At 43.3% G+C, this 22,280-nt stretch overlaps 1 protein-coding gene across 1 annotated transcript in view; it reads right to left on the bottom strand.

The window, feature by feature from the left end:
- Positions 1–1,932: 1,932 nt before the first annotated feature.
- The window catches only part of LOC105708790 (SH2 domain-containing protein 4B), a 101,729-nt gene continuing 81,381 nt past the window's right edge, over positions 1,933–22,280 (bottom strand). Inside the window, exons 7-8 of the mRNA XM_064373705.1 lie at positions 7,428–7,648; positions 1,933–3,573 (exon numbers count right to left, since the gene is read on the bottom strand). Coding sequence (XP_064229775.1) covers positions 3,481–3,573; positions 7,428–7,648 — 314 coding nt within the window. The 3' untranslated portion in view covers positions 1,933–3,480. The remainder of the gene's footprint in view (positions 3,574–7,427; positions 7,649–22,280) is intronic.

The raw sequence follows: 22,280 nt of genomic DNA, 5'->3' as shown, positions 1-22,280 counted from the left end.
AAAGACAATATGTAAACAAATGAGTATGGCTGAATTCCAATAAAACTTTATTTCGGAAGCTGAAATTTGAATTTAATGTAATTTTCACAGGTCACAAAATATTATTATTCTTTTAATTTTTTTCAACCATTTAAAAATGTCAAAAACCATTTTTATCTCTCAGGCTGTAGAAACATGAGCAGCAGGCCAAATTTGGCCTGCAGCTATAATTTGCCAAGCCCTGCTTTCAAGGCTGGCTTCTCCAAGTGTAACCCATAGTCTGGCAGCATCAGCAACACCTAGGAGCTTGTCAGAAATACAGAACCTCATGCGCAACACCAGATCTGCGGAAGAACAACTTACATTTTTAACAACCATCATGTGTTTGTTTACTCAGTTTAAGGTCTACTCAGACTCTGATACAAGACTGTGGTCAATACCTGTGCTTCCCAAGGAAATGACCTTGGGAATATTCTGAACCTCTGTGCCTCAGTTTCCCCAGGTACAAGATAAAGATGATAGCAGTCTCCCTTAAGCATGGCTGTGAGAGTTCTCACACACACACACGGCTTAAAACAGTATCTGTCATTACTATTACAAAATCTTATTTTCACAGCCATTCTCTGAAATAGGCAATGTTTACCTAATTTGACAGAAGAAACTGCAGTCCAAAGAATACAGAAATCCATCTAGGATTGCAATTTAGTCCTGAGAATAATGATCAAAGGGACAAAAGGGGGACAAAGACCCCAGGCTCCCAGATCTTTGAGCCCATGTTCCCCTCCTAGGGGAACACTCTCCATAACCTCTTAGCTCACACCCCTTAGATGGTCCCTAAAATTAAAATTACTTCTGCCACACAAAGATCTCCCCAGGTCTGTACCCCAAGTTACTCTTTCATTCCTTGAAACTTATTTTCCATTAAGTTGCATGGTGTTTTTGTTTTTTGTTTTACAACTTCTCTTTCTAGTTATAGATTGTAAACTTTTCCTTTGCTGAGTCTTGGAGTTGACCGACTGTTTTTTATTATATTTGTAGGGCTCAGGGAAAAAAAAGAAAAGTCAATTCCTTTATTTGAGAATCCTGACATTTATTAGCATAATAAAACTCTCAAGATGAAACTGCAGTTTTCCAGACAGTAATTTCATTTGCAGGACAACTTACAAGGGATTTATTTTAAAGCCAGGTAAAAAGGTAAAACCTAAAATATATGAGACATGCAGAAAGTGCAGGCCCCAAATAAAATGAAATAAATGTGTTAGGGATGGAAAACTCAGCTGTTGTCTCTCACGTATTAATTAGGGGTGACAAGAACAACAGCCCAGGGATTCAGGGTCTCAACCCATCTTGGTCTGCTTTCAAAGCTGCTGGTAGTTCTTGGAACAGAAGTTTCTTCCAACACCTTGAAAGTCATCACATCATATCCCCTGACACATCACAGCTAAGTACTAAGTTGTTTTTATTGTGGTTGTTGTTAGAAATACCTTTTTCATTTGGACAGAGCTTTCATGTTTATTATTTAACTGACCTGCAGATAAACCTAGTGACGGCCATACAGAAAATTCCCTTTTCAGTCATACTGAGGTTTACGGGAGTTAAATGACTTGAACAAAGTCACATAGTTGGTAAATCAGGGAGCCAAAACTAAAACATGGTTCCTCTGAGTCCATAAAATAAGGCAATTTTAGTGATAATCAGTTATGATTTTAAGGCACGTTAGAGTTCAAAAAGCAGGTTCCTTCCATCATTTCACTTTACGCATTTAGTGAGACAGGCAGACTGGAGGAAGCCATGGAGCTGAGGTGCAAAATTGATATTATTGAACACTTCTGTATGATAGGTTCTTATCCTGGATTCCCCAAAAGGCAGAGCCTATGGCAAAAGCTTATAAGCTGCTACTTCATTCAGAAGTGCAATCCCACAGCAGCAGGAGAGGCAAGGCAGAGGAGGAGGAACAAACAGGGGCAGGGGGGTGTCATACTGATCCGGCCACCACTTGGTTTCATCATGACTGGTTGCTCCATTTTGCAGGACTGTCTTCTAAAAGAACATACAAATAGATGTCTCTCAGAATAGTTCCTGCAGGAAGAAGGGAGAAGCAGCGATCTACCAGCCTGTGATTCCCATTCATCCAAGATTCATCACATGGGGCATTCATTTCCCATCTCTTCTGTTTCATTCCTCTGCAGCAACGGGAGATGAAACACGCAGCAGGATACCATTGGCTTATGCTCATGTGATCCTGACCAACATAGGGAGGAAGAGCAGAGCTCATGCACAACTGGTTACAGTGATGGTGGCTGGTGGGAGAAAAGTGACCAAGGATCTAAGGAACAGGTGAGGCAAGAGAAGAAATGGGGCACAGGAGATGTTTGATACAGCCATTGAGTAAAGTAAATCGTTCCCTAACATCCCTAGAGTCCATTCATCCTTTTCCTCTCACCAAACACAATGCTGCACTATAATGCTAGTAAGTTCCAGGATGAGGATCTGAACCCAAGTCTTCTTAACTGTAAAGACTGTAATCTTCACCATATACTATCTCTGTATATATAGCCATAACTGTGGAACATAAGTATGCACCAACAGACACCATCACCCATTGAGGAGTTATTGGGTGAGTCTTCTTGTTAATGTAAGAAACATACTGAGATTAAGTTGACAAGAGAATTAAAAGGACAATGAGGACAGAGCTAATAATTGGAGTAACCTGCATAGATAGGGCCGCATTCCAGAGAGCGTAGGCCTTATCAGATGTCTAAAAACCATTCTTGCAATTGTAACTCATCCCAGGTCTTGAGGATGTCTGCAGGATTACATAAAACCACTGCAAAACCAGAAACAAGATATGATTCAAAGATACAGGAGAGTAGCAAAAGAAGAGGTTAAATAAGGAAGAACCGTGTCAACCAGCTACCCTGAAAACTGGGGCTCACCTTAGATAATAATTCCAATGATAACATCAATGAGAGTAATAATGGAGATTATGAACGATGCAGCATTTACGTCCTCCATAGAAATCCTTTACAATCTTCTATTATCACCATGATTTTATAGAGTGACAAGTAGGAAATAATTTAAAATAAACCACTGCTTATTTGTTGGAAAACTTTTAGAAGTGCATTCATTCAACAAACATTTACTGAATGTCTACCACATGTTAAATTCAGGGTTCGGCACTAGAATTATTTTGGATTATTAAAACATGGTCCACGCACTGTAAGAGCTCAGTTTACAGAAGCCAAGACAAACAGGCTTTTGTTTCTTGCTAAGCTCTTCATGAAAGAGTTGCATGAGCTATTAGCAATTTCTGTCCCGATCACTGGGAATAAGATCAGCAGCCCTATGCCACATATGTCATATCCCTTGAGACATATTAATCTACTTTTTCCTCTGGATAGTTGTGGATCTTCCAGAAGGCCATAGGATTTGAGTTAAGAAATTCTTAAGTTGAGTTCAAAAACAGGATGCCCAAAGAATCCAACTGATAAGGAAAAAAAATTATTCAAACAACAGATGGTAGTCTGGTGGGCTGTCCCTCTGTCCACAGGGTTCTTGAAGCAATTCTCCTCCTGAAACAGTGATAATTTCCTCCTAAAAGAGAAAAAAAGGAAAATCCACTTTTAATCAAGATAGGGAAATAAACTCCTATGAGAGAGAGACTGGTTCAAGACAGAGAAACTAAGAATATGCATCTGTCTCCCCTCATTCAGATTTCTAGAAATGACAGAAAAAAATCTGCCTTTAAAAAGAAATAAATTCATAAAAAGTACTGGAAAACAAAAAGGAATGCCATCAACAGAGTGAAACATATTGAAGAATCCTTGAAAAACAAAAGACATGCAGGAGGGGCTTGTCAGAGGAGTCAGTGTGGGACAGCAGCTACAGCAAGCTGAGGAAGGGCTGAGGAACTCCAGTAGGTGTTTGCCTCCAGCAGGTCAGGGAATGAGGAGATGCACACAGTTCCTTGGAAGCCCCAAGAGACCCAAAAAGTTCAGACAGTCCCTATGCCCAAAAGATGAGCCATTCACGGTCAACTCCAACCCCTACAGCATGAAGACACTGGATTTGGGAAACAAAACTGTATCCACTCATGATAGACAGAAAATTTAAAGTTGGAAGACCACTTCGTAGCCTAAAATTTATAGGCATTTAAGGAAAAATATAACCATAAAAGAAAGATGCTGAACTCAACAACAGAAATGATTTCCAGGAAAATATCAAGTCTATAAAGCAAACAGAAGAGGCTTTAAGAGATGTGCATTAATCTCTCCTCAGCGGAATAAGAAATAAGTCATCTATGAAACAAGAATGGGCATTTAAAAAAAAAAAAAGAACCAATTAAAGAACCTGGAAACCAAAAGCATGACCATTTAAATTAAAAGGAAAAAATTTAAGTAGAAGAACTGAAGAGCAGAATGCTCATAACTAAAGAGCAATTCAGCAGCTGAAAGAAACGTCCCATCAGTGAGAAAGAGACCGCCTAATAGAAAAATGGACAAAGGATATAAAAGGACGACTCACAGAAGAAATCCAAGTGGCCATGAAACGTGTGAAAAGATCCTCAGCATCAGTGGTAATCAGACAAATGCAAACTAAACCACAGTAGATTCAATGTCTGCCCATCTGATGAAGAAAAATGAAATGATTGATAGGCCCCAGTGTTGGCAGCAGTGTGGGGAAACAGCCTCATATAGTTTTGGCAGGAGACTGAACTGGCACCACATTTTTGGAGGGCAATCTGGCAGATCTTTTCTAATTTAAAATGTGCATACTCTTCTCTCCAGCAATTCCAGTTCCAACACCATCCTAGAGAAATACTGCACACGTATCCATAGTGACACACACAGGGAAGTCTCTGTCGCACTGTTCAACATCATGAAAAATCAGAAGACAGATAAGTGGCCATCAAAAGGAGAATGGGTAATTATACTGTAATATGCATCCATACCATGGAATACCACATGGCATTTACAAGGTTTGGTATACGAACTGACATAGGAAGAGCTCATAGCTACATTTTAATGACAGCCAGCATGTCCTGAAATTACAAGTATCAGGTATACTGTTTTAACACTTTACACAGTAATGTTTCATTAAAACCTTACAGTGACCCGAAGAGTTGAGTGCTACTATTAAATATTAAACCCACTTTACTAAGGCGGAAACTAAGGCACGAAAGTTGAGCAATCGTCCGAAGTCAAATACAGTAAGTTAGGGTTTAAAATTCAGCAGCCTCATTCTAGGGACCACACTTTTTAAAACTGCATTCAATGATTTAGTAAGCATGTTAAAAAATCAAGTCACTCATTCATATGTAAAGAACTATGCAACTTGGGCTGGGTGTGGTGGTGCATGCCTGTGGCCCCAGCTACTAGGGAAGCTGAGGTGGTAGGATCACTTGAGCCCAGGATCTTGAGGTTACGGTGAGCTATGATCGCACCACTGCACTCCGGCCTAGGCAACAGAGTAAGACCTTGTCTCTACAAAAACTATGCAACTAATATGAAAAACAACAAAACTATATATTTCCTTACATACATAAGTTTTTATATTACTAATCAGGAGACACTTAGGTAGATACACGACAAATTGATAATGAAAGTGGAGGATGGAAATGGAGATTTGAAATGAAATGGAGATTTGAAACAATAAAACTATATATTTCCTTATGTACATAAGTTTTTATATTACTAATCAGGAGATACTTAGATAGATACATGACAAATTGATAATTAAAGTAGAGGATGGAAATGGAGATTTGAAAAAATCAAATTGTATTTGATTTTTCTTAGAATGTAATCATGAATTGTATAATTAAAATTTTAATTTATAGAAGTTGGCCACCAGATCTCCACATGCATAAATGATCTCTCTCCTTAGTGTTAGAAATGAAATTGTCTCAAAGGTTTCAATTTGGAAGAGAACAAAGACCTTCAGAGATCTCTGGTCTAGCCTTTCTCCTGAACCTGTCCTGAGGGAGTGGCATTTATCCTTTGCCTGAAACACTTTCAGGGACAAGGAGCTCATCACTGCTAAAACAGCTGCTATTATAGAGGAAAAGCAAACAATGTGGCTTAGTGGGAAAAGTACATTATTTAGAGGCAAACAGCCTGAGGCTTAACTCCTGGTCCTAACTAGAAAACTTAGCCCTGGTTTCCTAATCAGTGGAATGGGGCTAAGATGCCTCCCTCACTTATCTATCGGGAAGATTAAATAAGAGCATGGAGGTAGAACAGTAGGTTCAGTGCCTGACACAGAGAACATGCCAATATCCTCACATTCCCTCCCTTTTTCTTTCCTCTGTTAGAAGGCTCTTCCCAACAGGTAGCAATTGACCTTGATCCTGGTTAGTCCAGTTTCCAGCCAGTACTCCACACTCAGTGCCGGGGTATCTGTGAATGGGTGATTCTCCATGTGTATTACTCAAAAGCTCAAGAGCTGTCCCTGAAGTTCTAGGGACCTCCATGAAGAGACAAAGAGAAAGCAATACAAACTTACTAGTCCCTATTATAGCAAAAGCCCAGTGAGGCCGTCAGGTCATTCTGTGAAACTATCTACACACGCAAAGCTTTTGGTTAGCTGCTGGACACCTGAGCTACTACCGCTCTGCCTCTCGGAATCATTTGTCCTGCCCTTTCGGGTCACTGAGTTCTACCTCTGGCTTTCTCCCAGTTACTACTGATGCCAATTGCCACACGAACATAAACGTTGCTTCTTACTACATACACTATTTGGAAGACAACATCTTTCCCAATATACGGTCCCTGATAGGAGGACAAATAACGAAAAGAATGCCAAGAAACAAGATCCTCCATAAGCACTTCACAGCCACAGAGCACTGCTGTGTACTTGACTTCATTTAATGCTCACAGGGTCCGAGCTAAGTTTTATTTACCTCCATTTGCCAGGCTAGGATGCTGATGCTTGGTGAGACTAAGGTGCTGGCTCAAGGTCACACACATACCAAGTGGTAAAGCTGGAGTTCAAATAAGAGACATGGTAACTCCACCACTAGAAAAGCTTCTCTAATCACAGGGTTGCCTGCTGCACTTCCGCTAACTTTCAGAAGCTGCCAGGGGCCTCAGAGGTCCTCATGAAAGACGTTCTCAGGAATGAGTTGGAGATGAGACCCAGGCTTGGAGAAAGGGATGATCATCCAGTTCTGTGTTAACAGGAGGGAGCACTCAGGTACCCAAGGTGAGAAGAGCCTTGAAGACCAGGGTGAGAGGTACCCACGTGCTCCAGATAGTGAAGCAGAAAACAGAACAGTGGGCCCCAGGGCCCAGTGTGGACAACCTCTGGTCTCTTCTGCCGTGATGCTCTACATCTCTGAGACCCTCCAGCCCCACTGCCCTGAGCCAGCAGTTTGCTTCCCTTGCTCTAGGTCTCTCTTCAACTCAAGTTTCCACCAGTTTTACCCCCCATTAGAATCCTATGAGGGATACCTTATGGAAATCAACGAGATCCGTGAGCGTTGCATGGCGATTGGGGTCCACTCCCAAGAAGCTGTAAAAATCCCCAGAGGCATCCACAAGAAAGTGCTTGAACCCTTTCTGCAGGCGGTAGGAGAGGGTGTAACCCCAGATTTTCTCACTGACCCGGACCAGGAATGCTCCCTCAGTCATGTTCTCCAGGAGATCTTCCGCATCTTCTCGGCTAATGATTCCTGATTTTTAAAATTAAAAAAAAATAAAAAGCAGGTTCTGCAACAGCCTCCCCACAATCCTCCACTCCTCCTTGCCCCTTACCCTGTGGCTCAGTGCACATGCCATCCACATAGTCCAGGATGCCAGGAAGGAAAGAGCCCCAGGGGCTGGCCAAGCACATGCGTCCGGCCACAGAGAGGGCATCTTGGCCCAGCGCCACCGCCATGAGCCTGGGGGCAGAAGTCCTACTGGGACCTGGGTTAAGCATGCTTTCCTCCATATTGAGCCATGCTGATTTGGATTAATTGGGTAAGCAAGCAATTAGTAATGAGCTGTGATTATAGCATCTATTGATTATAAATACAAGTCAACAGGCTTGTGAAAAGCCTTAAGAGGCCTGCTTGAAAGACTACTCCAGAATGGCTGCTGATGATTGCCTCACTTACCTCTCTGGTGTGATAAGTGAGCACCTAAAATGAGGGTTTTCCCTTAAAAACTAAAAAGACTTCTTCCAAATTCCTGTGGACACCAGGCAAAAAGTTCCTTAATAGGGACATAGAATTGAGCTTCACTTCAGCTCAAAGATCAAAACTTTTTCAGGACTTGCAGTCCTATACAACATGGTGTCATCACAATTTGGAAGTCAAGTCTGGCCTTGGAGTTTTTGATATGCTGGTAGCAATCCCCTGAAATGCTCTCAGGGAACTGCTGTCATCTGGGTGATACGGGAGAGGTGATGTGTTTGGTAAAGCAGGTTCCAGAGGCAGGGAGGTGGGAAGAGGAGGGGAAGCCAGAAGACCTAGATTACCTGCACCCCCAACCTCTGCCGACCTGACTACGGAATTTTCAGCCAAGCCCTCAATGTCTCCAATGTCCTTTGACATTTAGGTGATCATAACCCAAATACTTTAAAGGTTTTCAATTTGAATAAAGGATTCAAACTCATTTCATACACGGAGAATAGCTGTGGAGATGCTGGATCCTGTTATCATCTGTTATTTTGGAGGAGAGGTGAATTGCAACACATTGTCCCTTTGCTCACCTATGGACTTACCCTTTCCACACTGTCAGTGATAGGCAGAGGGACAGAGGGGCTGGGCTGCCCATCTCCACAACCCTGAGAGGCTCTGCATACCTGTGACTTCTCCCCAGTCCCCAATGCCACTCCCGAGTAAGCTGCAGTCAGCCTCCTATCCCATCACTCTCCTGCCTCACAGGGCACACTCGAGACTTCCCTTGTGCCCAAGGCAGAGGACACAGAGCCAACCAAACTGCCAAATGCTCCACATTTTAAAGACAATTGGCGCAATCAGGGGCCACCTATTTCCTCCTCGCCCAGGACTTACAGCAAGAGGCATCCAAGCCAGCTACCCTCCCCAGTCAAGCTCTAGAAGCAGAAAAGGAGGAAAAGTAAGACAAGGAAGGAAGTGAGGAGTCCTTTCGCCACAGGGCACCTGAAAAATAAACACTGCCTCATGAAAGAGGGAGGATGCACCCCGGTGCTGCCCCACAGAAGGCCTTGGGGGCTTCATGCAGAAAAGCAGGGACGGCCAAAAGAGGACCAAAAGGGAAATTCCAGGATGCCCCAAAACTCGGCACTGTCCCTCACCTGCCTCCCTTCCCCAACACCAGAACACATGGGCCGTAAAGGAGGCTGCACCAGGGAGATAAGTATGGGGAATGAGAGACAGGGCCAGGGCCTGGAAGGAAGAAGGACCAGAAGATGTCACCTTCATCCCCACTCTAAGTACCACAAGCTGAAGCCCAGGCAGGTCCAGGGTTGGACAGGAGGTGAGTGTTACTAGGGTGGGAGACTAACAGTCAAAAAAGATTCAATTTTTTTTCTCTTAGACAAGTATCTTTATTATAACATTTATTACTTTTTCATTGATAAATGAAAATTGTATATATTTATGGTGTACATGACATTTTGATATACATATGTATTGTGGGATGGCTAAATCAATCCACTTAAGATTAACATATGCATTGCCTCACTTACTTATTTTTTAGTGGTGAGAACACTTAAAGTCTACCCTCTTGACTGGGTACAGTAGTGCATGCCTGTAAGCCCAGCACTTTGGGAAACTGAGGTGGAAGGACCACTTGAGCCCAGTAGTTCAAGACCAGCCTGGGCAACACAGCGAGGCCCCCATCTCCACAAAAAAAAATTAAAAAATAACTTGGGCATGATGATGCACACCTACTTGGGAGGCTGAGGCAAGAGGACCATTTGCACCCAGGAGTCAAGGCTGCAGTGATCTGTGATCATACCACTGCACTCCAGCCTGGGTGACAGAGCAAGATCCTTTCTCAAACAATCAAACAAAAACTCCTTGGCAACCTCCAAGTATATAATATATTGTTAATTATAGTTACCATGCTGTACAATAGATCTCTTGAACTTATTCCTCCCGTCTAAAGGAAACTTTATGTCCTTTGACCAACGCCTCCCCAGTGCCTGCCTCTCCCAGCCCCTGGTAACCACCATTCCACTTTCTGCTTCTGGTTCAATGTTTTTAGATTCCACATATAAGTGAGCTCATGAGGTATTTGTCTTTCTGTGCCTGACTTACTTCACTTAGCATAATGTCCTCTAGGTTCATCCATGTTGTCACAAATGACAGAATTTCATTCTTTTTAAAGACCAAATAGTATTCCATCATGTGGATATACCATATTTCTCTATCCATTCAACTGTTAATAGACACTTGGATTGGGCCTGGGTGTGATGCCTCATGACCGTAATACCAGCATGCTAGGATGCTGAGGTGGGAGGATCGCTTGAGCCCAGGAGTTCAAAACCAGCCTGGGCAACATAGCAAGACCCTGTCTCTACAAAAATTTTAAATATTAGCTGGACATGGTGGCACATGCCTGTGGTTCCAGCTACTCAGGAGGCTGAGGTGACAGAATCACATGAGCCCAGGAATTCAAGGCTGCAGTGAGCTATGATCAAGCCACTACACTCTAGCCTGGACAACAGAGCAAGGCCCTATTTAAAAATAAAAATAAAAATAAATAAATAAATAAACAAACAAACACTTCGGTTGATTCCCTATCTTGGCTATTGTGAATAATGCTACAATCAACATGGAAGTATAGATATCTCTTTGATATACTGATTTCATACCCTTTGGATAAATACCCAGTAATAGGGTTGCTGGGATTATGGAGTACTTCTATCTTAAAGTATTTTAATGCTTTAAAAGAATGTGCAAGGGGTCTCTTTCCTACACCACTTGCTAACACATTTTGGGGGCTTGACTTTTTAACGTGCCAAAATGACCAGTAACATCAAAGTGACAATATGTCATGTGTCTCACCCACCTGAAACCCTTGAGCAGCTTCCCCTGACTTCCAGAGAGCCCAGGCTCAGGCACAGCAAATAGCAGGCTCCATGCCCTGCCCCAATCTACCCCTCTGGGCTCATCACACTGTTCAGTACCGGCTGTTCCCCTACAAGCTGACCTTGGACTGAAGCCACATCCCAGCCCCCTTCACTCCTGCTGACCCTGACTCCTCCTTGAAACCCCATTCTCTTCTCTCCCCAGAATCATGGGCTATGGGCAGCCTACACACTCTACCTTTGTGCAAATTAGGAAAACATGACCTTCTGAGTAGCTGAATTAGAAGACTATGCCTCTGTGGGCCAAAACCACAAAGCCTACAGCTTGACTGGGAAAGGCGATGCCTGCACATCAATCCTCAAACACTCCCTCTTGCATGGGGCAGTGTTTATTTTTCAGGTGCTCTGTAGTAAAAGGACTAGGTCTCTCCAACTAGCCCCACCCCTCAGGTCACCCGTTCAGTGTGCAACCTGCTCAGCTGATCAGGAAACCCTTTATCTCCGAGGAGACTGTGTTGGATATTCCACATTTGGGTTTTCGTGACTTCCTGCCAAAACCCTACAGTAGATTAGTAAATAGGCTATGAGCCGGTCAAGGCTGGCGCCTGTGGCTGCCATAAGAGTGACCTGCCCAGGGCTCCCTCCAGGACAGAAACCTGTTGCTGGGAGCAGCAGCATCGTACCCTTCAGGTCCTCCACGGGGTCATGCTGTCCCCAGGCTGCTTCCAGCCAAGGGCAGGGCATGGGGGTGCCAGAGCCACCACTCCTACCCAAGGCAGGACTCTTCTGGCAGGCAGTCTTTGCTCTGGGGCTCTCAATCAGTCTGACCAAGATTTTCTCTCTGAAACCCATTTTGGTATCCTCATCTATTAAGTGGTAGATATATTAATAGATACATCTTAAGGCTGTTTGAGAATTAATTAAGTTAATGCATGAATATGTTTAGAAAAGTGCTCAAAAAAACACAATAAATATCTAATATGATATAACTAGCTGCATTGGATGCACTACAGATTCTACATATGTTAGTGTTGCAGACTGCCTGGTGCTGGTAGCTACAATGGTGATAGGACTGTCAGGCTGTGTGGCCCCCACAACCCTGGATAAACACACACTCAATGCTCTCAAACATGGGCTATTGAAGATGACTTCCTCCTAAGGGGCCCCAGCCTGCACCATAAACTTAGCTGGGCCATTTCTAGGAGACTGTCCAGGTCTCTGTGAATTCTGCCCCTTCTTTGATATTGCTGATATAGTTTGGATGTGTGTCCCCTCTAAATCTCATGTTGAATTGTAATCCCCAGAGTTGGAGGTGGGGCCTAGTAGGAGGTGATTGGATCGTGGGGCTGGATTTCTCATGAATGGTTTAGCACCATCCCCTTGGTGCTGTCCTCAGGATAGTAAGTGAGATCTGCTTGTTTAAAAGTGTGTAGCGTCAGGCCGGGCGCAGTGGCTCACGCCTGTAATCACAGCACTTTGGGAGGCTGAGGCAGGTGGATCACAAGGTCAAGAGATCGAGACCATCCTGGTCAACATGGTGAAAGCCTGTCTCTACTAAAAATACAAAAATTAGCCGGGCGTGGTGGCACATGCCTGTAGTCCCAGCTACTCAGGAGGCTGATGCAGGAGAATCGCTTGAACCCAGGAGGCAGAGGTTGCAGTGAGCCAAGATCGTGCCATTGCACTCCAGCCTGGGTAACAAGAGCGAAATTCTGTCTCAAAAAAAAAAAAAAAAAAAAGTGTGTAGCATCTTCCCCCTCACTCTCTCTCTTGCTCCCTCTCTCGCCATGTGATATGCCTTCCACCGTGGATTGGAAGCTTCCTGAGGCCTCACCGGAAGCCAAGCAGATGCTGGAATCATACTTCCTGTACAGCCTATAGAACTGTGAGCCAGTTAAACCTCTTTTCTATATATTAATAAATTACCCAGTCTTGGGTATTTCTTCATAGCAATACAAGAATGGCCTAATACACTTGCCTAGACATCAAAATTGCAATTTGGCACAAAATCAAAGGTAATATAACCTCATCGTTCAGGATAGCAAACAGCATTCCATAGAAAACCCAACCCCTCAAGAGCATTAGTGTAGGATACTTGCAAGGAGAAGCTGTTTTCCTTCCCCATTCACTTTGACCTCTGTATTAGTCCATTTTCATGATCCTGATAAACACATACCTAAGACTGGGCAATTTACAAAAGTTTATTGAACTTACAGTCCCACATGGCTGGGGAGGCCTCACGATCATGACAGAAGGTGAGGAGGAGCAAATCACATCTTACATGGACAGCAGCAGCCAAAGAGAGGAGCTTGTGTAGGAAACCTCCCCCTTATAATGCCATCAGATTTCATGAGGCTTATTCACTATCACAGGAATAGCACAGGAAAGACCTGCTTCCATTATTCAATTACCTCCCACTGGGCCCCTCCCACAACTCTTGGGAATTCAGGATGAGATCTGGGTGGGGACACAGCCAAACCATATCACCCTGTCATCTCTCTCTCCCCCTGGATTACCTCTCAGTCAGCTGCAGAGTGTCTGGGAAATAAGCATGAATCATCATCCACCTCTGCCGCTTCTGAGCACTCTACAACCTCCTGGCTGAGGAAACAGGGGAAGGCCCCACCTTACCCCTTCCAGCTGGGGAGCAGGCACACTGTCAGTCCTTGAAACTTTCTCACTCTGCTAATGACTGGGCCCTGGCTAAGGGATACAGCCTGGCCAGCCAACACTCCAGGGTGACAGTTTTAGAATGAATATTGGAGAATGCAACTGAAGATTGATTCTGAGCCAGTTCTCATCCCCAGAAAATGGTAAACATTGTTTTTCCTATAGTTTCCAGGAACATTTTCTCTCCCTGCTTCTTTCCTTTTTTCCTTCCTCCCTTTAATGTATGAAGCCTAGAAGCCGGGCTCCAAGCTGGGCACCTGGGAGTCAGCAGTAAATGAGACACAGTCCCTGCCTTCCAGAAGCTCTGACTCTGGACAAAAATGAAGATTGATGGGAATTTTTTAATATAAAAAATAAAAGGTTAACTGTGAGCAATGGTCATAAAGGCCACATAAGCTATGGGCTCAGGCACTGTGGCTGTGCCTAGAAGAGGGACCCCCCACCCAGCTCTGGAGCCCAGGGGCAGAAGTGACAGACTGAGTTCAGAAAGGGACAAGAGGGGTCATTAGCACATCTATTTGTGGCTGGAGGGCGGGCTAAGGTGGGAGATGGTCATGGCAAGACGTGTACAATAGGCAGCAGTCAACCTCCAAAGGGCTCTCCATACCATCAGAAGATTAATTCCGAGGGCAGTGGGCAGCCACTGATATTTCTTATACAGAAGATACAAGAATGTTCAAGTGTGGAAAATGGATTGAAGGATTATGGTTTGAAGCCAAGGATTTCAGCTCAGTGAGGGCTTCCTCACTTAACAATTGCTTCATAGCTACATTTCACAGTATACCATTGATATCTGGCTCCCTGACCCTTATCTTCCCAGAAATGGCTTCCATTGTGTCAGCTAAGGACACACTGAGGCTCCCATAAGACGCTTATGTCACAGTCAGCCCTGGGCACTATCTGGGGCCTCTGTGACCCTTCTCCTTTGATCTTCCTACCAACCCTGTCATCACCAGTTCACATGAGGCCACTGAATGTCAGGAAGAGAAGAGATTGACCCAAAGTCACAGAGCTTAATAGTCACAGACAATCTATTAAGTGGTGGAGTCAAATCTGAACTCGGACTCCAAGTCCAGTGCTCTCCCTGTTCTATATCATGCTATCTCATGCAAGGTATGGTCAGTGCTGTGAAATAAACAAGAAGGAAGAGGTTGAGAAATCAGGGAAGGCTCTGTGGAGGCACTGAACGGGAATGTGAGGTAGCCCTTGAAGGCCGGATAGAATGTGTGTAAGCAGTGAGGAGTGGTAATGAGCTGTGTGGGAGAAGAAGGGACAAGATGAGTGAAAAGGCAGAGTGAAGACTAGGAGTGGCACATCCATGGGGCATTTATAGAAATCTAACATGAGAGAAGGTTAATCTAAATCTCAGGAGGTTAGGACACATGGCAGCTGGAATGGAAAGTCTAACATATATACAATCTGAGTCCCACAGGAGAGGAGAGGGGGCAATATTCTAAGAGTGAATAATTAACAATTATCACAGACACATAATATAAAACTATGCAAAGATATTTACTTCTTCTTTTGTCAATCAGACAGAAAATGCAAATTACTACAAAGAATAAACTATTAGCCTTATAGCAGACTTCTCGGTTACAACAATAAAAGCCAGAAAACAATGGAATAAAAGTTTCAGTATGACAGAAAAATAACTGTGTGGAATAAAACTATCTTTCAAAGAAAAGGACAAAATTTAAAAACTTCGAAAATAATTTGAGCTGGTTGATTTCTAAAGGAAATTCTAGAGGATGTACTTCAGGAAGGAAAAAAAAAATTATCCTGGATAGAAAATCTGAGATACCAGAAGAAATGATTAGCGCAGATACTATAGGCCAGTCTAAAAAAGTTGACCTACAAGACAATAATAATAATGGATAATTTGAGGTTTTGAAAAAGATGGAACTATAATACTAGACAATATCTTACAGAAGGGAGTAGGAGTTTCAAAATTCTATTTAGGGAGAGGGTAAAGATATATGGAGTTGGCCCTCCATTTCTGTGGTCTCTCCATCTGTAGATTCAACCAACTGCAAATCAAAGATATTCAAAAACAGGCTGTGCACGGTGGCTCACGCCTATAATCCCAACGCTTTGGGAGGCTGAGGTGGGCAGACCATTTGAGGTCAGGAGTTTGAGACCAGCCTGGCCAACATGGTGAAACCCTGTCTCTACTAAAATTAGCTAGGCTTGGTGGTGTGGGCCTGTAGTCTCCACTACTCGGGAGGCTGAGGCAGGAGAATCGCTTGAACCCGGAAGGTAGAGGTTACAATGAGCCCAGATTGTACCACTGCACTCCAGCCTGGATCACAGAGTGAGACACTGTCTCAAAAAAAAAAAAAATACTTCAAAACTAAAAATGAATAAAAAAAAACAATTTTGAAAATACAAATACAAAGAATATATTACAGTAACTATTTACATAGCATTTACATCATATTAGGTATTATAAGTCATCTAGAAATAATTTATAGTATACAGGAGAATCGACATATATTACATGCAAATGTTATGCCATTTTACATAAAGGACTTATGCATCTGCCTATCTTGGTGTCCGCGGGGGTTCCTGGAATCAGTCCCCCAAAGAAACCAAGGGACAGCCGCATTAACTTCAGAATCTGCTAAGTGTACATAGTAAATCATCTAAATTAACCACTAGAAGATAGACGTTGAAAGTGATAAAATCTCCAGATAGTAGAGGTGGAAAAACGGAATGAGAAAAAAATGTTTTCAATGAAGCATGAGAAAAGCAAATAACTGAAAATAAATACACTGTGATTCCATTTACATTAGACTGAAAATCTCACAATGCTAAACATTTGGAGATTAATATATAGCAATAAATGAAGCAAAGAAATGATGGACAAAATATTCAGGATAGTGATCATATCTGCTAGAAGAGAGAAGGTTACAATGAAGAGAAGCACACAGGTGAGGTTTTTAGGATTTGGTGCTATTCCCACTAAGCTTTCTTTATGCTCTTCACATATGTATATACATATATGGTAAATATTCAATATTTAATATTAAAAATATTTTAATATCCTTGGTCTGCAACTTCTCACACATTACTGCTATGGCATTCATTCAAAATTGGTCAATGTGCTTTGGAGGCACGGCAGATTACCACCTAGAACAACAACAGGGTTACTATTAAGTTTGAAATTTCCATGCTGGCTGTCTTGTGACCCTGAAGTATGGCTCTCACCTTGGCTGATGCCCAGGTCCCACTTCAAGGGAGTTTTGTTAGTTCATTTGGGTTACACCAAGCAATGGTATAGTTTAAAATAGTCTCACTTGATTCTAATATGTAGCTAGGGTTGAGACTCTGAGCTAGAAAGTCAATAGTCTAACAAGCTAGGAAAAGTAGAGATATAAAAAGTGACTCTCACATTCTAGAAACTCCCTCTATATTCAGAGCAATACTTGGAGAGCTGAACATAGTGTTTTATAGAGCTATTCTAGAGGGGATATAGGATAGGTCCTATCAAAGTCCCTGCCAGACAGGAAAGAGAAGGAAAGAGCTCTTTCTAGGCAGGAGTTCAACACAAGTCTGGTTAACATGGGAAAAGCTCATCTCCACTAAAAATACAAAAAGTAGGTGTGGTGGCACACACCCGTAATCCCAGCTACTCAGGAGGCTGAGGCAGGAGAAACGCTTAAACTCGGGAGGCAGAGGTTGCAGTGAGCTGAGATCATGACACTGCACTCCAATCTGGGCGACAGAGCAAGACTCCATCTCAAAAGATTAAAACAAAATAAATTATCCAGTCTCAGAGATTTTGCTATAACAGTTGAGAAAACCCCAAATACAAATGGTGGTGGGAATAAACCACTAACACAAGACCTTCATGATACCAGTGTCTACACAGGAGAAAGAAGAAATAAACAACAAGGGTGGCTAATGGATCCAAGAGCAGTCAACAGGAATTCACCGGAAAGCAGGAGACCAACCGAGAACGGCAGCTAAAAATAGGGAGAGTTCTGCCCTCCCCAACCCTGGGTGAGTGCAAGGGGCCTACTTGTGAGAGCCTCCAGGGCCACCTTCCACCACTGGAAGTGAAATCAAAATTGAGCAAAATAGGGGCAAATAGAGGAAGGAAAAAGTATAGACCCACGGGGGAAGGGGCAGAACCTGGAGACTCCAGAAAGCAAGCTGCCCTGCGTGTGAACACCACACAAAAACAACAGAAGCAGCAGCTCCATGGAGTTAGAAATACTTCCCTGGCCCTTGTTTCACTGGAAAAATTCAGGAAAATTAATTTCATGTAAAAGCCACAGAAAAGCATCAAGGTCAAATCACATACAACATCATCATGTGAAAAAGAAATAAGGAGCAGAACAACTTCCCTATGGGTGATATATACACAGTGTATATATAAGTACCCTTTCAAAAGATATACGTGAAGCCTATCAGAATGGCTGCTTATTGAAGAGGAAGGAGAACAAAGATGAAGGAGAATAAGTAAATTAATAAGGAATAGCCTATGTCTTCTGATGATAATAAGCCATGAGGGGGAGGCAGGGGAGGGATGGCTGAAGAACTCAACTCTCAACATTTAGGACTTCTTAAAAGGTAGAAATAATTAAAAACGGCCAGGCATGGTGGCTCATGCCTATAATCCCAGCACTTTGGGAGGCCGAGGCAGGTGGATCACAAGGTCAGGAGATCAAGACCATCTTGGCCAACATGGTGAAACTCCATCTCTACTAAAAATGTAAAAATTAGCTGGGCATGGTGGCAGACGCCTGTAGTCCCAGCTATTCAGGAGGCTGAGGCAGGAGAATTGCTTGAACCCAGGAGGCGGAGGTTGCAGTGAGCTGAGACTGCGCCACTGCACCCCAGCCTGGCAACAGAGCGAGACTCTGTCTAAAAAATAATAATAATAATAATAATAATAATAATAATAATAATTAAAAACAGTCTAGCTACCCAAGGGGCCACCAAGAAAAGAGGCAAGATGACCCCAGAACCTAGGCTTTCGGGTGAATGGCCTCAGCCAACAGCTAGCTGATGGGAGTTACTCAACAGCTGGTTTGCTAGAAGGATATGCAGCAGATGGAATTTCCCACCAGAATCTTCTCACCCTCCCCTGTACTTACATACATTTACATGAATTGTGATCATTCACATTTCCTTATCTCACTGAGCACCGTATCATTAGTGCTGTGTTCCCCTGTTCTATTGTTTCTAACGGCTACATAGCAAAGAGACCCCAGAAGGGGTCAAGGTAGGGCCAGGTCATGTTTGGGAAATGATCAGTGCAGAGATGGGGACCCTCAAACTCCCACTGTGCTGGAGATCAGACCATCTTTCCACCAGCTGTGGACCATCAGCAGATGTGCTAAAATAAAACAGGACAAGGCCCAGAGATGAGCCACTGGCCAGGGCCTTTCTTTGGCATCCTCCCAAGGCTGTGAGCTTCCCCTGTACCTAGACAACATTTGATGAAGGGAAATGACATTGGAGAGACCCATCAAGCAAGGAGAAGCAGGACTCTGAGCTTAAAATGATTGAATATTTGCTAGAAACTCACAGTTAAAGTGAGACTCTTAGACCAGAGATAGGATTATCTTTAATCGGAAATTTTAAGTTATTTATTTTTAGTCATCAACAGGAAACGTAGGCCCAAAAGTAAGATGAGATCACTTACAAAAAACAAGTAAATAAGAAACTCCATCTGTTGCACTTCCTCCTAGCAAAAATTTAAGTCTGAAGGAGATACAGATACAAATATAGACACAGTTTCTCAACGCTGCTGACATTTTGCCTGTCCCAGGGGCTGCCTTGTGCACTGCAGGATGTTTAGCAGCATCTCTGGCCTCTACCCACTAGACGCCAAAAGTACCTCCCAGTTATGCTAATCAAATGTGCCTCAAATATTGTCAAATGTCCCCTGGGGGCATAGTCACCCTGTTAAGAACCACTTACATGGACACAGACCACAAATCTCCTAAAAATGTTAATAATTGAATAAAAAGAAAAGTTGTAGAACAAGAAAACTGTAGTGTATGATATAATTTTCCAAGAAATATGGCTTCCACAACAGTTTATTTAAAAATCATCAAAATTTTACAAACATAAGCTCTATGAGAATAAGAATTTTGTGGGTTTTTCCCCTACTATATTTTCATGCCTTGAACAGTGCCTGAAACTTAGGCCCTCAATAAAGAGTGTTTAATAAATCACTAATTAATTAAAATTCCAATCCTATAACTAGCATTTATGGAATCCTGGCATTATGTTAACCACTGTGCTGAGAGTCTGATAAGCACTAGCTCATTCAATCCTCATAACAATCCTCTGAGGTAGGACTTTCATTCTCCCCATTCTTATAGAGTGGAAAATCAGGCTAAGAGAGATTGAGTTACATGCCAAGGTCTCATAGCTAATTGGCAGAGCTGGGATAGGGGTGGAGCATTCTTTTAAGTCCGTCATATTCACAAGGCTTGCACTCTTATTAGACTGTAAGCAACCTGTCCTCCCCAGGTACAACCCACATCCAGATTCCACCTTCAGAGCCGTTATATTGATCCGTTCTCGCATTGCTATAAAGAACTACCCGAGGAGCATGGGTAACTTATGAAGAAAAGAGGTTTCATCGACTCACAATTCCACAGGCTGTACAGGAAGCATGGCCATTTCCCATGACCTTCATGGCTGGGAAGCCTCAGGAAACTTACAATCATGGGAGAAAGGTGAAGAGGAAGCAAGCACATCTTCACATGGTGGCAGGAGAGAGAGAATGAAAGGGAAGGTGCCACATGCTTTTAAACAACCAGATCTTGTAAGAACTCACCTCTTATCATGAGAACGGCAAGGGAGAACCATCCCCACGATCCAATCACCTTCCACCAGTTCCCTCTCCCAACGTTGGGAATTACAATTCAACATGAGATGTGGGTGGGAGCACAGAGCCAAAGCATGTCAGCCTTCCATGCAGGATGTCCTGGAGAAGGTGTGGGCAAGCTGTGCATTTGTACAACCAGCTCCGGCCACAAAGCCTACTGAAGTTTCTCAGCAGAATGCTGTTTTAAATGAGCCAAGATAGCACTTCCAGGTCCTGACCAATTTGAAGGCTAACAGTCCAAGAAGCAATGCCCAAAGAAGCCTGATGTGGAGCCTGATGTGGGGGGTAAGGAGTGGCTGCAAACATCTGCAAAACAGAAGCGTGCCCAGACTCCAGGACACGGTCTTTTCAGTTTGGGCATACACATCCCCAAGGACTAAGAGATTAAGTATACTACCCTGTTGAAAGCTGGTGCTAAAGCCAAACAAAGCAGTTTCCAATCATGTCTCTGCCACTATGGCCTAATCTTGAACACGTAAATCTCTCTTAAGTGGTCAAATACAATCACATTAGTATCACCCACAGTTATTGGCCATATTAAGTGAAACAATCCCAGGAGGATAATGGATGACAGAACCACAGTGACTGCTGCAGCCAGGCGTTGGCCTAAGTCACCAAGTCCAACAGTGAGTGGCAGAAGTGAACAGTTATAATCAAGAAACTGAGGCAGAACCCCAGCATTTAGATTGGGGGCCTTGATGGAGACTTCAGGAGACACATTTAAGCCCATCTGCAGGTGCCCAGAGCTCCTCTGGGTCCAAGCACCTGCGACTGCCATACTGACCATAGCACTCCCTGTTGGGCCTCTTCAGAACATGACGCAGCTGTGACACGGGGACAGAGCTCCTTCCCAGTAGCTACTCTCTCTCCCATGGTTACAGGCTGCAGTGAGTAAAGATGAGAAGACAGAGAATGCACAAGAGCAGAGGAACACCGGCCTGGCAAACAAGTTCAGGCTTGCTTTCCCCCTTCCTGCGCCAGCACTGACTATCACAGTCAGGCCATCGCAGCACCCAACTCCTCTGTTACTATACCCTGAGCAAAAATCCCCGTGTGTCCTTCCTGACACCTCCCCTATTCATCTCCCTGGATTCCATACAGATGTTCTCAGACACTGCCAACAACCTCACATTCACTATTACAGTATTTACTCTATGGGTGCTAATCAGCAGCAGCCCCAGGAAAAGAAAGTAAGTATACTTTCAGAAGACACTCTGCAATAACAGAGCCATCAGTCTACATGTTAGCAAATCCTCAAAGCAGACCCGGAATTCTGTTCCCAGCCCCTCTACCTCTTTTCCGTTCCCTGAAATTACTAGCTCAGAATTGAACCTGAGTAACCAAATGAGCTCTTTTTATTTCTCGGTTAGGACTTCACCCTCAAAAGAAAGAAACACAGGCACGCCAGCCACGATACTTCACTTTTTATGGGTCTCAATTTATCTGACGTGCATATTTCTCAAAGCTTTCACTGCAGCTACGCCTCACTGGCTGACAATGCCTCCATTACCACTTAGCTATTTCTCATTCATTTTTGTGACTTTCCTTTCTTACTGCTATACTTTCCAGACGATATCATTAAGTAGGCTGGAATTATTAAGCTCTTCATTCTCAACAGTATCTCAAAGCATCCTAAAGCCACAGAGATTGTGATGAATGAGCTCAAATGCCTTCATTTTTTTTTTATAACACCAAATGAAATTTAACCATGGCTAACTGCTGAGACAAGGGTTTCACTGGATGAGCTTCTTGGTCCCAGATATTTTTATGCACAAGAGGCAAT

The sequence above is a fragment of the Aotus nancymaae genome, unplaced genomic scaffold, assembly GCF_030222135.1.
Source record: "Aotus nancymaae isolate 86718 unplaced genomic scaffold, 86718_ANA_hifiasm-v0.15.2.pri h1tg000010l, whole genome shotgun sequence".
NCBI classification, from domain to species: domain Eukaryota; kingdom Metazoa; phylum Chordata; class Mammalia; order Primates; family Aotidae; genus Aotus; species Aotus nancymaae.
This window is presented reverse-complemented; position numbering and strand designations above follow the sequence as displayed.